Source organism: Xiphophorus couchianus, chromosome 10, assembly GCF_001444195.1.
Source record: "Xiphophorus couchianus chromosome 10, X_couchianus-1.0, whole genome shotgun sequence".
Classification (NCBI taxonomy): domain Eukaryota; kingdom Metazoa; phylum Chordata; class Actinopteri; order Cyprinodontiformes; family Poeciliidae; genus Xiphophorus; species Xiphophorus couchianus.
Genome location: NC_040237.1, coordinates 10,767,709 through 10,782,313, shown reverse-complemented (window position 1 = coordinate 10,782,313; position 14,605 = coordinate 10,767,709). Strand labels below are relative to the sequence as shown.

The window sequence follows — 14,605 nt, the reverse complement described above, 5'->3', positions numbered from 1 at the left end:
TCCAGTAGGTTAAAAAATGCTTTAAAACTTGATCTTAGCATAGCTTCTGTTTTTGTGAGGCAAATCCTGCAATGCACATGGGAAGTGGTTAAAAAAGAGAAAACAGTCCAGCATTTTAGATTTAATGTTCTGGATTTAAACAATAAAGAACTCTGGTTAAGACCTTATGCAGCCATCTCAAGAATAAACAATGTTCAATATTGACTATGGCATCATGATGCTTTTGTATTAATTTAATTACTCAATCAATAGAAGAACTATTTCATAGATTGCTGACAGTCTGTTAATGTCTTTCTGGTACAGTTTTATGGAAAACAGAGACTACAGCATAGAGCGAGTAATTTACCCAGATACTGTGGAAAATAATTAAATTCCTTGTTTTCAGGAAGCACAGATGTGCAAAGCTATCTAAAAAGGAATGTCGATGTGGAGATACAGTATGTATGGTTCATTAGGGCTGTGAGAGAGCAAGAAAGAACAAAATCTTCAGCAGATAACAGAATGAATAAATGGAATACAGCAAAATTGATCTTTTCAGCTTAGACCTTCTGTTATGCATTACACTGAATAGAACATTTTTGTATTCTTTTAAAAATCCCGGCAGTGATCTACTTTGTCTAGAATGCACATTACACAAGTTGTACACTACTCAACTAGTAATAGTTCAACTATCTATATTTTTATCGATAGTTAGTAAAAGCCAGTTTTAGATTGTTGTGTGTCAGTGACTCTGTTCTTTAGGCATAGTGAGTAAAAAAATACAAGATTTTAAGTTCTGTTTTTATTATAAAGAAAAATCTGGATCGGCGAGTCTCTAATTTTCACAAATAATACAGATAAGATAAAAAAAAGTACAACTCTTTTACTAGTCATTAAAGACATTCAAAAGATGCATGACTCATATTTATATGTAATCACTTTATACCCTCTGTTTCACCTCTTCATGCATTTCTCAACCTCTTCCTTGCCCTCTCTCTGTTTGATCCTCCCATGTTTCCTGACTGGGATTTAGAGAGGGAAATCACAGGTCAGACAGTATAATGAAACTTCCAGTCCCAGATGGACAGACTGAAAAATGAGAGCGGATCCAGATTAACGTCAGACGTGCTGTGCTAATTCTGCTTTATACACAGTCCAAAATATCGCCTTTCAGATAGGTTTAAATATGGAATACCTTTAATCTGCTTCATTTTCCTGTATCTATAAAAAGCAATTCTGGGACATTATTTTGACTCATAATTTTCTAAGCTCAGCCCTGTGTGTCATTTAAATCCTCCTTAATCAGAGTGCAACAGATGGATCTCCAGCTCTGTTTCAAGCCTTCAACTGATTAATTTCCCTCTTTGCTTGTGTGCGTTCTCTCAATCCAAACTAGTTCTCAGAGGAATGAAGAAATGTACAAACACTTTAAGCAGATGCTTATAAACTCAGATCTGATGGATTAATGTTTGTCCAGTGTGTCGTGTCTGTTGGGTGAAATAACTGAAACCTCTATGACACACTGACTCTCCCAGTAGCATAAATATACCACAAATATTCCCACCAAAAAACCGTCTCTCACGTTCAGTTGCTCAAAGTGTTTCATACAATTGTAATAATTTTCTCAGTGAGGATCAGTAAGCATTAGCCCACACACTCTGTGTGTTTATTGCTCATGTTTCATTTAATCACTGATATGTGTTATCTGTAAAGGTGGAACAAATTCTAACTGGAAGTAGGTTGACTAAGACAGCTCTAAAGTTATGAAACAATTAACTATTTTAGGTAATTTTCTGGTTCTGCAACAGCATACAGCAGGTTTGATAAATGACAGTTTTGTCATATATAGCATGCAAACTATAAAATGGGAAGTATATTCATGTAAATATCAGGGATTATCTTCTTCATTTCTTTTTTACATATTGTGCTCGTCAGTAAAGTTTAGCTGCATCCTTCCAAACAATTGGAAAGTGGAAGTGACTTCTCTCAATTTTCTCTTTTAAAGGAACAGTAAAGCTTGTATTTCATTGTAACCAGACTCTAGTACTTGCCTTTCCGTGCTTGCTCTAACTGATGCTGAAAGTGTCTACTTTTGACTTTTTACCTTCTACAGTCAAAACTCACAACGTGACTGTTCTTGGTATGGTGCGAATTTGATTTTTCAGTCTCTCACTGGCTGATCAGATCTCGCAATTGCGGTGAAAAGCAAATTTCTCAGTTCATCTCTGTTTTTTTTTGTTAATTCTTTTCTGTTCTATTTGTAATCTAAAGCAAAACAATCCTGATCTATCAACTGACATCTAAGTTAAAAGAACATTAAACACATTTTATTAAAGCTGATCTCTGCTGATTTAAATGTATTTTCTTGGTACCTGACAGCAAAGATTCCCAAAAGACAAGTCCACTTTTGCCCATTGATGACACAAAGAAAACTGACTATGTAGAGAAAAAAAAAAGATTCCTGTGGTTACTTTTATTTATTATGTTTCTGAACACAGAATTTTGACACTTTGATCTTCCATATTTTGCTGAAACATCTTATCACTGAGAGCAGGCTCTGTCACCACCTCTACTTATGCACTGGGATCTGAGATACGTCCCTCCTCTCATGTAAAGCATTGTCCACAGTCCAGCAGAAGCTATTACGCATAAGGCTTAAGTGGGCAGCTCATTGTGTTGGCTCACACTGGAGGAGATGGAGGACCCCTGTCAGACAAAGACCTCCGTTTGACACATAAACAATGGAGCTGGCACACAGCAGCCTTCAGCCTGGGGAGAGGAATGGCACAATGAGTCTGTTTCTGCTGCAACATGGAGGAAGAGTTTGCATGTTGCTTTGTCATTGTAATTCAGAGTTGTGTTGAGATAGAGAATACAAAATGTATTCATCTTATTGTCTCATACAGAACAAATTTTCCTGAATGTATTCAAAACAAGTACATATTTTATAGGTTGTCAGCATCATACAATTTTGTAAAAGGTCATGTCAGACCTGCTGTAGTCTACAGGGTTGGCGACCTAATAAGCCTTGATTATTGTTCTACACATTACATTCAGATAATCATGTTAAAAAAAGCCAAATTTATTTCTTACCCCTGTGAGTTCATAGTGCAATGTAAAATCTTCAGAATGCAGTGAATAATTAAATGTGTGTAAAATAAAATTTCATCCCTATATTTTAAGTGATGAAACATGGACGTGCTGATTAGGATTTAATGTGTTACTGGATGCCAAGCTTTATAAAAAATAAGATTTCAAATGTATCACACGTCCTTTGTGGCTTTGACAAGCTATATTTTGCACTCAAACCTTACATGGGCATATATGCTCTCACTGTTCTAGACACACTAGCATCCTGTGCCATCTTCACCCTTCAAAAACAAGGATGTGCTCATAATTTCCTGTTTGTTACTTGTTTTTGTTATTTTTGTTTTTAAATGTAGAACCAAGCAAAGTGTGAAATCAAAAGGAGTAAAAATAAAATAAAAATAACCGGTTGCAAAAGCCAAGATTTACATATATTTTAACCTGTGACTAATTAGTTCCACGGCCTTCTGTTAACAGTCTGATACACAGTGATGTGGATAATTTAGGTTGATGTTTGAGGACATGAATGATATCAAATCTGCTCATTGCAGCAACATCAAACCATAAAGAGCTACATCTTTTCATTTTGTACTTGAGTCAGCATTTGGTTTTCGGGGAAAAAAATGCCCATTTTTTTTTGGAAACAACAGTCATGCTCCGTTTCGTTTGTCTGGAACTTCTTCAGTCACAAAAGCTTTACACTGAGCTACTACGAATGTCTTAAAAACAATAATGTCTTGGCCTTCTTTGCAAGGCAGCAGCAGAGGTTTGGCAGCTGTGAAGAAAGGCACCATTCTTCTGTGGAGAGAAGCGGAGATGCTAGCAGTGCTTGGACAGGAAGGAAGTCAGCCTGGCAGCCTCATGTTGGGAGAAATGTAGGAATAGAAAGGTTGCATGAGTCTGGGAGTGAAGAGCACACACAGATGGAGGCAGAAAGTGAGACAGGAAAGTGTGTAAATATCTATGTCTGATACGTTGGTAGGATAAGAGCATATTGATTCTCCATAAGAGAAAGGTGTGAAAAAAATAACGATTATGAATATAGGCCAAGACATGGCCGTACCATAACCTTTCTGTGTTTACAGTAAATACTTATTAAATTAACAAAAATAAATCAAACAAAATCTATTTAATAATTCTAGGGCTGTAAACGAATATTTTAGTAATCGAGTAATCTATCGATTACTCCTATGATTAATTGAGTAATCGGATAAAATAAATTTGTAAAATAAAATATTGCTAAATTTAGCATAACACCAGTGTTACTATTGGATATCTACACCAGTTTAATTTTTCATATTTGAGCTTCCCTAACAGTTATTTTTTTGTAGTTTAGAAAATTAACCTGTAACAATAATAGCTCACTTTCTACAAGAATCTGAAATTATATTCAAGTTAATAATAAAGAGGCAGGCTCACAAATACGCTTATAAAAAGTGTCCATACTCAAGCTTTTAGCTTATGTATTCATCTTCAGTCAATTTAATAGATGAACTCTCACCTTGCCCAGACATTTATAACTGTTGTGTCCATGTTAGCGACGGGATTTGACTCCTTAGTATATCAGTACACAGAAACTCCTGAGTTTCTGTGTGTGAGCCACACACACATAATGTAGCTACGATACGTTGCACTACGACACGTAACGTAGCTACATTACGTAGCTGTAACGTAGCTGGTGATGTTACATAGCTGGTAAAGTAACGTCACCAGCTACGTAATGATGTGCTCCGTCACACATTTCTTGAGACCGGGATGATATGACATTTTTTGTGCGGTTTGTCCGTAAAGCTACACTTACACTATAAGCATCAACTACTCAGCCACCCGCCGTGTTCAGTCTATCCTCTTAAATGCATAAATACTCCCGCAGCACTCCCGGGAGGAGAAAAGCTGACGTACTCCAGGCATCGCGCCAGTCATTTTAAAGATGCTTATTGGTCCCCCAAAAACTATGAAAACCCGGGCGTTATCACCAATCAATAAAATCCCCACAGGCCGAACTTGAAAATTGGACGTTATGCTGCTAACAGTTAGCTTTCGTCAAGAACTCATGGGAAGAAGTCAGAGCGCTGCGCAACACAAATAATGTCCCGGTTGGAAGGCGGTGTGCTAAATAATAAAACATAATTTAATGAAGCTCTGAGGCAGATAAATTTTCCTCGAGGAATTTTAATAATCGAGGAACTAGAGTCATTCGATGAATTTCTGAAGTAGGACGGCTCACATGTGAGAACCCATCATGCTGAAATTGTCAAAAGTGTTTCTTTCGTTGTTTTCTTTTAAGAACATTTCTGTATCATGCTTATACTTGCTGTTATTTAAATGTATAAATAAGAATACATGGCTCCTTATTTTCGTGCTTAAAGCAAATATTTCTTTATTTTTTACCAAAAGTAACATATAAATGTTTTTATTCCCTCCAGGTTTGAGAAGGGGAGGATCTACACCTACATTGGTGAGGTGGTGGTGTCGGTGAACCCGTACCGTGCCATGAACATCTACAGCCGGGACACTGTAGAGCAGTACAAAGGTCGTGAACTATACGAGAGGCCGCCACACCTCTTCGCCATCGCTGATGCTGCTTACAAAGCCATGAAGAGAAGGAACAAAGACACTTGTATTGTTATCTCAGGTACAATGAGAAGTTCAAGAATCACAAAAATAATTTATTTTTTTACATTTTAATTTCACATGGTTGCTTTAAAATATATTGTGTTTTCTTGGCATTTAGTGTAAAACTTTTGACTGTTTCTTAGATTAATATTCTGTTTGGCCATTAGCAATGCTGAGGAGGATAAAGCACCACTCTGTGGACAAAGAAGGAACTTAAATCTTAAATTGTTTGGAAGGTTTACAGAACAAGAAGTATGACGTATTAACATATGTTGTTCTGAATGAAGTAAAAATAAATTACTAAAAAGAAACCCAAAAGTGTCTAAAGGACTGATTTGCACTGAAACTGTTTTAACATTATAAACAGTTCAAGTCTCGCTGTTCGATTTGCAAGCCATGCAAACCACTGCAGGGCCATTAATGCCAGAAATACTTTATGGTTATATATTTATCTCTTTCTTTTTATTGCAGGGGAAAGTGGTGCAGGAAAAACCGAGGCCAGCAAGTACATAATGCAATACATAGCTGCTATTACCAACCCTAATCAGAGGGCGGAAGTTGAAAGGTGAGATGAATTTTGGGAGAAAATATGGATTTTGTTTTGTTGGATTACTCTCTTGCTTTGATTTTATTTGTGGAAACCAGTCAGACACGTTCAGTAGGAATAAATTTGGCTTCAGTCAACCGATTGCTTTCATTGTTTTGAAGGAGCCGTAATCTTATTGGAATGCTTACCACCTTACATCAAGGCTCTTGCATCATAGACAGATAAAGTTACAGTCCAGCATGGTGTTATTGTCTCAGGTGACTGAGCAGCTGGTGTTTGCCTTTAAGGCACAAAAAGATGTTATTGCTCCACAGTACAGAACAATCAATTATGCTTTAGAGTGTAATTAAGCTGGATTGATATAAAGGAGATAAGTAGAGCTGTTTGCAAAGCAAACAAAACGTCAGGTAGGAGACTGAAAGGTAGATCACAGATTAAATATTGGAAAATACAAAGTGCTGGTAACACACAGCAGACTGAGGAAGCATAGCTTCGTGTTGGGGGTTTATTGGGCCCATTTTGCAGCCAAAATAACAATCAAGGATTGGACTCCACTAAACCCCTAAAGGTCCGTTGGGGTGTCTGGCCCAAAGATTTTAGTAGACCAAGTTAACATCTCAAACTCATTGTTGTTCTCCCCAAAACATTACAGAAGAATTTTTGCTTTATCACATTATCCTGTAGAGAGGCCACAGGATGAAAAGGTCACAATGCTTAAGTAGGAAGTAAATGTCAAAGAGTCATCTACATAGATGGTGGGACTCCAGGTTTTCAGTTGTGAAACTCTGCTGTTCTGAGCTCACCCATTTGCCATTATTTTTTGACCCTTCATACATCACTTTTAAGGACTGAACGTTGGCTTACCCAACCCACTAACAGGTGTCAGGTTTAATAAATAATCTGTTTTGTTGGCTTTACTATCAGTGCATGTTATGTTATGTTATGCCTGAAGGATATATGTGAGCATTTAAAATCAATAGTACAAAGTACAGTTTCTTATCTCAAAATGTGGTTTACAATAAAGGATCTTTGGGTCAAGTTCAATGATTTGTTCTGTCTTGGTACACTTTACTTTGACCCATCCAATGTCAGAAGCAACAAATTTTCCACAATTATGTGGTCTCTGGAACTGTCTGTCATTGTTATCAAACTCTTGAGCTGCAGAGCTGATTTACTCTTAAATATTAATCCTTTCCCGTGCTGTCTGTACCTCAGTTGGCAGCTCAGAGATTTAGCAGCAGTGGGCTGACTTTAACTGACCTTATGCCTACTGTTAGGTATGGCGGAGGACCTGTCAAGTTGTGGGACCTGGAAACATTGTTAATGTGCATGACGTACTAAACTGAGTCATCACATTAACAATGTAATGTAAACACCATGCTGTTAGATGGATGACCACAGATGCAATGTTTTATACATTTCATTTTCTAGACTGCTGTGTTTTTGAACACTGTACACTTGTGATATAAAGATGTTACTGATGATGTTTGAATAATTTTTTTTCTCTGTTCCACCTTCCCGTTTCACAGAGTAAAAAATATGCTGCTGAAATCCAACTGTGTCCTGGAGGCCTTTGGAAACGCCAAAACCAACCGCAATGACAACTCCAGCCGCTTTGGCAAATACATGGACATCAACTTTGACTTCAAAGGAGATCCCATCGGGGGCCACATCAACAACTACCTACTGGAGAAGGTGGGGTGGTAGGATATCAAAATGGGACACCTTGGGATGGGATAAAAAGATTTGTTAAGACCAAATTTCAAGTCCTGTCAATTGGATTTAGGTCTGAACTTTGACTGAGCCATTCTGATATATGAATTCAAGTTGATATAAATCATTCAATTTTAGCTTTGACTTCTTGTTTGGGGTTCTTATCCTCCATCATCACTCCATTTTCAAGTCAATTTGACACAAAAGACTACTCCATCATTTTCCCATTAAACTTGTCCATAATTAAGAAAAGTATCCCCAGAGCATGATGCTGCCACTGCCATGTATCATGTGTTAATTTTCTAGAAAACTAAGTGTCCAGATTTTGTATTTTTTTTTATTTGGTCTCATTTAACCAGAGAAGCTTCTTCCACATGTTCATTGTGTTCCCTGCATGGTGTGTGGTTCGGTCATAGAGTATACAGATATAGATCTACATTACACACTGTGTGTGACTTTTTGTGTTGCATTGGATTTTATTTAAGGCCATCAGAACATCCAAGGCTGAATACAAATACATGCCACACTTTTTGATGATTTTTCACATGAAATGCTTATAAAATACATAAAAATTTGTGCTGGTGAATACTCAAGAGGTCTGAATGCTTTTCCAAAGATCTTCTACACATTCCAGACTATCTTTATGTTTAGGATCAGTGATGAACAGCAAGACCATTGGTTGAGTTCAATTTATGATGTTGTGACTTAACCAAGCCGTGTTTTTTTTCTTCCTACTAAAACAGTCCAGGGTAATTTTCCAGCAGGGAGGCGAGAGGAGTTTCCACTCGTTCTACCAGGTAATTATATTCACACACCTGTTTGGATTTGCATGAACTCTGTGTTCTGTTGCACAAGCTTCCTTGTAGGTTTTTTTAATGTTTGATGTAAATGTAAAAAAAACGTTTATACAACAGAGCTTTGTTGTGCGGAACAAAGTCCTGTTTTGTTGCACACAACTCCATATATTCTAAACTGGGTGCAGGACCAGTCTGGCAACTGGTTTTACCACTACAATTACATCAGGTGTAGCATATCAAAAGGAAAAGCCCTAGAGAATTGTAGATGTGGTAAATAATTCCATGAAAAGCAGAAAGGTCTGTGTTATAAATCATTTAAAGGGAAATTCGCTGTATTACCATTAAATGTAAATATAACCTCACGGGACTTCTGTCAATATGGTAAGCATCAAAATCTGCATTATGAGTCAGTAAGAATCCTCTTGTCCCTATTTATAGGAGTATATAAAGTGATTCTTATGGATGTTTGTGTTGATAGTTCAGTTGTATTCACAGATTATTTAGTAATGAGACCCTTCTTTTTCATGCACTTTATTCCTGAAATTGACAAAGTTTCAGTTCATTCAGTAATGCGCCACTAAAAAATGTAATCAGAAGTTTTCTAACCAAAATATGCTTCTTTTTTTATTTTTTATTTTTTACTAGCTGTTGAAAGGAGGTCCGGATTCCCTATTACGCTCTCTTCACATTCAAAAAGACCCAACGGCCTACAACTACATCAAAGTTGGAGGCCAGATTAAGGTATTTCAGACTCTTTGTACACATATGAATAATCTACAAGTTATCATACTTAAAACCAAATTTTTCCTAATTCTTCTTCTTATTTATTAATTCTTATCTTGTAGGGCATAAAAAGTAAATCTGTGTTTAAAGCTATATGTTTGGGTTTTAGGAACAGAAATGTAGTGACTCTTCAGGCAGAGTTGCTGTACATAGAGCTTGATCCTTTTCCAAACCTGTTTTTTCAGATCTGCTATCTCTGTTGTTGAATGAGTCAAATGATTAAGAATAACATGGAACCAAAACACTGTACAGCATCCAATTAGCTGATGTCATGCAGCACAGCACACCCAAACAGCTGAGGTGTAGCTTTCCACTCTGTGTCTAAGCAACTTGTGTTTTAATTTCCAGGACATCTGTAATTTAATTAACAGCTGAACTAGAAATCAACCCTTCAAAAAATGAATAGACCACAACATTCAGTGGGAAGATATTACAAATATTTGCTCCACTGTTCAGATTTATAGAAATAATAAATGTTGAATCAAGTACACTTTGTCTTTTGTTCTTTGAATGATTTAGTCAATGTACCTAAAGCATGTTTTATTTTAATCTCTTTGCAGTCTGGCATCAATGACAGCGCTGATTTCAAAGCTGTAGCCGATGCCATGAAAGTAATTGGGTTCACAGTCGACGAGATTCAGACTGTTTACAAGATCCTGGCCACCATCCTTCATCTGGTAATACACAGAAAACCTCAATCTTCATCATTTTGGTTGGCATGATTTTTCCTTTTGCTATTTTTACTAAAAAAAAAAATAACGAAACTGGAAAGGACAGATTTTATTTCAGTTATACTGCTCAGTCACTCCTAGAAACATTCTCCTTAAAGGTTGAGTGTTGGACTTTCCTTTTATAAATGTCAGACTTTGGCATTATAAGAATAAAGGACTCATTATGTTTGTTATCTTGCCCAACAAATAATGAGAAAAGGTACCAACAGGACACTGTCCCCCTTATTATGGGAATATTTTTCCCCTAACCTCTCTGAACACATGCTATTTTACTCCAAGTAATTACAAGCAATGTTGTTGAGGAAATTAAAACAGACTGTTGAAAAAAGAAAAACGTAATAATTAGTACAGTGCCTACAAATAAAGAATAGAGAAATTATGTTTTAAAACTGGAGCAGTTTCATGATTTAAATACTCATAAAAATAAGTAAACTGTAAAGTTTTAAATTCAAAACCATTACTCAAGAGTTTTAACAATGTTTGACTAAACGGCAAAAAATGCTTATAAATCTTTCGTTTATTTGTTAAATTATACGCCATCAGACCATACATATAGAATTTTGTGATGTGGACCAGGACAAAAGAGGAGAGTTGCATACATGAACTACAAAGTAGTAGAAGTGTGACGTAAAATGTTGTCCTGCTACCTCAGATGCCAAAAAGCTCAACTTTGCTGAAGCCGATTGGTACTTTAGACACCAGAAAATACAAATTTGTAGTTTTTGCTCAGGCTAGTGTGAAATGATGTGAGCCAAATCAAATATCTGGTCATAAAATTAGCAGCACTGTAATGGATTCTGATGTTGAGGAAGTCAACACTTTGTATATGTATAAATATAACTACAACATTACAGTTTTACTGAGCTAATCAAATATTATGGTATTTGTTTAGCTGTAATAGGGATACTAAATTTAGAATATTGAAATAAGAAACTTCCATAAATGCGTCTATTTCATTTTTATGCCTTGGAGGGTTTTAAATGATATAGTAAAATCTGAATAGAGTAGATAGAGTGAGCACATCACTCATTATTTAATCTATTAGACTTGCCAGTGGCGTGTTGTAGTTGCTTTGATAAATTATTGCTTTAGTTTTCTATTTCTCGCAAGAACATAAAATATTTTTAATTTTCAGAAGTTCTTACTTAAACAGAAAAAACATAAATGAACCCACGTTCTCTGTTCTGTCCTGCAGGGAAACCTGACCTTTGGAGTGGATGGTGATGTTACCCTGATAGAGAACACAAAGCTTGTCTCTGTCATTAAGGACCTCCTTTCCACCAAGGAGGAAAATGTGCAGAAGGCGATGCTGTATCGCACAGTGGCAACTGGTCGAGACGTCATTGAAAAACAGCACACCACACAGGAGGCCAGTTATGGGCGAGACGCTCTTGCAAAGGTTATTTCTGGGCACCAGTTCTGGTGACCCTTTTGTGTGTGTGTTGTTTTTTTTTTTTTTTTTGTAGCAGCACTAAAGAGATTAAAGCAACAGAGGTCTACATGTGCCTGCAGGATTGTGACATTTCACTTGTTGCTTTGTGTTACTTATGATTCTACTTATCGTAGTTCACAGTAACATATGAGTCACAGTGTTTTGGCATCAGACAGAGACTGAACGTTGTGGAGGATTCAGTTCATGTAGGCAGTTGCAAGACCAGCGCAGTGAAGCTGCTAACAAAAAACAACAAAAAAACTGACTCATTGATATTTTGACACTTTTCATTCCGGTTACTCAGTTGTTGCTAAGCGTTTGTGCCCTGAGATAATCTGAGCACAAACAAGCACAGCATTCTTGTAACCAGGTTGCTATGTATTGCAAATGTTTTTGCCCAGGTCCCTCTTGAAAATGAGATCTAGATCTCAACGGGGTTTACCTGGTTAAATAAAGGAATATATATATATTATTTCCCTCAACATTTTACATTTTCCTCAGGCAATGTACGAGCGTCTGTTCTGCTGGATCGTTGGGCGCATCAATGACATTATTGAGGTGAAAAATTATGATGCCAGAGTCCATGGAAAGAACACGGTCATCGGAGTGTTAGACATCTATGGGTTTGAAATTTTCCAGAACAACAGGTGAAGATAAATGTGAAAAAATTGTTTGCATTTATGTCAGTCAATATTTCACAATTTATTTTATGTGCTTTTTTTATTTTGTAGTTTTGAGCAGTTTTGCATCAACTACTGTAATGAAAAACTGCAGCAACTCTTCATTCAGCTGGTTCTGAAGCAGGAGCAGGAGGAGTATCAGAGAGAAGGCATCCCCTGGAAACATGTATGATGTGTTTTGCTTTCATATTAACCTATGTTTGTGTAAAATTTACCTTCCATCCTTAAAGCAATTGGCTATTGAGTTTAGTTGACAGCACTGGTTGTCAGACACGTTAGAAGTTTTCAAAGCACTGCCGCCATGTCGTCAAGAGAAACAGCAGGTGTTGTCAAACGTTGGAAAAAAAAGAACCAACGAAATCCAGCTTTACAAATAATTAGGAAAGCCCCTGATGTCAACAGTCCCAAATGGGAAAGAAGGTGGCTTCTCACCAATCTCATCTAAATCTAAAATGGCTTCTGGATACTTAAAACTTAAAATTATTTGCATTATTAAATATATTTTTAACATTTTTAAAAATATGTTAAAAATATATAAGAGAAGATTAAGATAAGAGAAGACACAATGGATCTTCATGGTTTTCCACAAGACGTACACCCTGCTGGGTTTTATTCCAAACAGTGGGTGTGTAAGTGTGTGGGTGTATCATAAAAGGGGGTTTCTAGGACCCAGAGGTAATTCACAGTTGACACAGTAATGCATATACAAAGTTGGAGTTCTTCGTGCACTTAATGAATTAAAAAAAACATTTGCATGCTGCTGATCAGATGAGAAGTAGGAAATTTACATCTGTGGTCAATTGATTGATGTATCTCTACTCGAGATTTTGCTGCAAAAACTTTTAATTCTGGTGTTTTTTTTTCCTTTTGTGTTTGGTTTGCACTTTTATCATGTAATCATTGGACATTTCTGTTTTCCAAACTGAATTCACCTCAATCCTTGATCTCCTTTTTTGTAGATTGATTACTTCAACAACCAGATTATTGTTGACCTGGTGGAGCAGCAGCATAAAGGCATCTTCTCTGTTCTGGATGAAGCCTGCATGAATGTGGGCAAAGTCACGGACGAGGTCTTCCTGCAGGGACTGAACGTCAAGCTGGCCAAGCACGCCCACTTCACAAGCCGCAAGGTAGGAAGAATGAGTTGCAGATATTAATCATGTTTTTTTTTTTTGTTTATAGTATGTGACTCTTTGTAGCAGAGTTTGATCTTTGGAGTTGAGTAACGCCAAAGCCGTCTTGCCTTTTCGTAGTTTTGTGTTTGAAACTGATTGGAGATCTGCACCTCACACTGTTTCTTTCATTTTACCTTTCTCATGAGCTGTGTGCTATATTGCAATGACCATTCTTGTCCAAATGCATTAAATATCCATATCTATACAATGTGAAATGTTTACCCTCATAAAATCATTAAATGTTACAGAATACTAGCTTGTTCACATCCTAGATGTGGCTGTAATAATCCAAGAACAGCAGAGGGCAGGTTTCTCCTTGCGTTAAGTAGCTTTTAGTGCTTTAAGTGGAAACTGAATAAACAGGAAGATTCACCGTCTAATTCATACTAATGGTGTCATCAGACTCTCGAACCAAAGCTAAACCAAATGTCTTGTTATTCATTTTTGTTTGCGACATCTCATCTTCTCTGATCTAGTTGATATATGACAAAAAAAGTCTGCTGGGGGCAGAAGTTAAAAGATTTCATTCTACAGATTTTTTTTGCTTTTGACTGGAGGTCTGCTGCAGTCTACTTTTTGAACACCAGGGGGCAACAACTGTCAGGATTTGTTCTTTTGGGAGTCTGACTCAACAATTTGCACAAGTGATGTCACTATCAGCCTATAGGAGAGTGGAGGAGACATATTTACAGATTTATGAGGAGAGTCATACAGGGGAGCTAACGTTAAGTGAAAAGGAGAGCAAAGGATAATGCTGATGCAGTTGGAATGACTTTTGACAGTCATTGCGTGTGTGTGTGAGTGAGAGAGGGAAGCTGTTAACTGAAATATATAAATCAACAGGCTGTGCCAAAAACTGTTCAAAGTCTTCATGTTCCCATGTGAAGCAAAAACACCCAGCAGGCCCACCATAGTTCAGTACCTGGTATCCACCGTAGTTCAGAGTGAAAAAACTGCCCCATGTCACAGGGAGCTGTGAATACAGAAGGACTGAGGTAAAGATTGTACTGCAGGGTTTATTGATCCCTGAAGCTTCTTTTCCTCCTTTCATCCACAAGTCGATAT

General features: G+C 36.9%; 1 protein-coding gene across 1 annotated transcript in view; it reads left to right on the top strand.

The window, feature by feature from the left end:
• Positions 1 to 14,605, top strand: part of myo1d (myosin 1D) — a 90,500-nt gene that overhangs the window by 16,918 nt on the left and 58,977 nt on the right. Inside the window, exons 2-11 of the mRNA XM_028029864.1 lie at positions 5,493 to 5,701; positions 6,154 to 6,247; positions 7,759 to 7,924; positions 8,686 to 8,739; positions 9,385 to 9,480; positions 10,083 to 10,199; positions 11,449 to 11,652; positions 12,187 to 12,332; positions 12,417 to 12,531; positions 13,325 to 13,495. Coding sequence (XP_027885665.1) covers positions 5,493 to 5,701; positions 6,154 to 6,247; positions 7,759 to 7,924; positions 8,686 to 8,739; positions 9,385 to 9,480; positions 10,083 to 10,199; positions 11,449 to 11,652; positions 12,187 to 12,332; positions 12,417 to 12,531; positions 13,325 to 13,495 — 1,372 coding nt within the window. The remainder of the gene's footprint in view (positions 1 to 5,492; positions 5,702 to 6,153; positions 6,248 to 7,758; positions 7,925 to 8,685; positions 8,740 to 9,384; positions 9,481 to 10,082; positions 10,200 to 11,448; positions 11,653 to 12,186; positions 12,333 to 12,416; positions 12,532 to 13,324; positions 13,496 to 14,605) is intronic.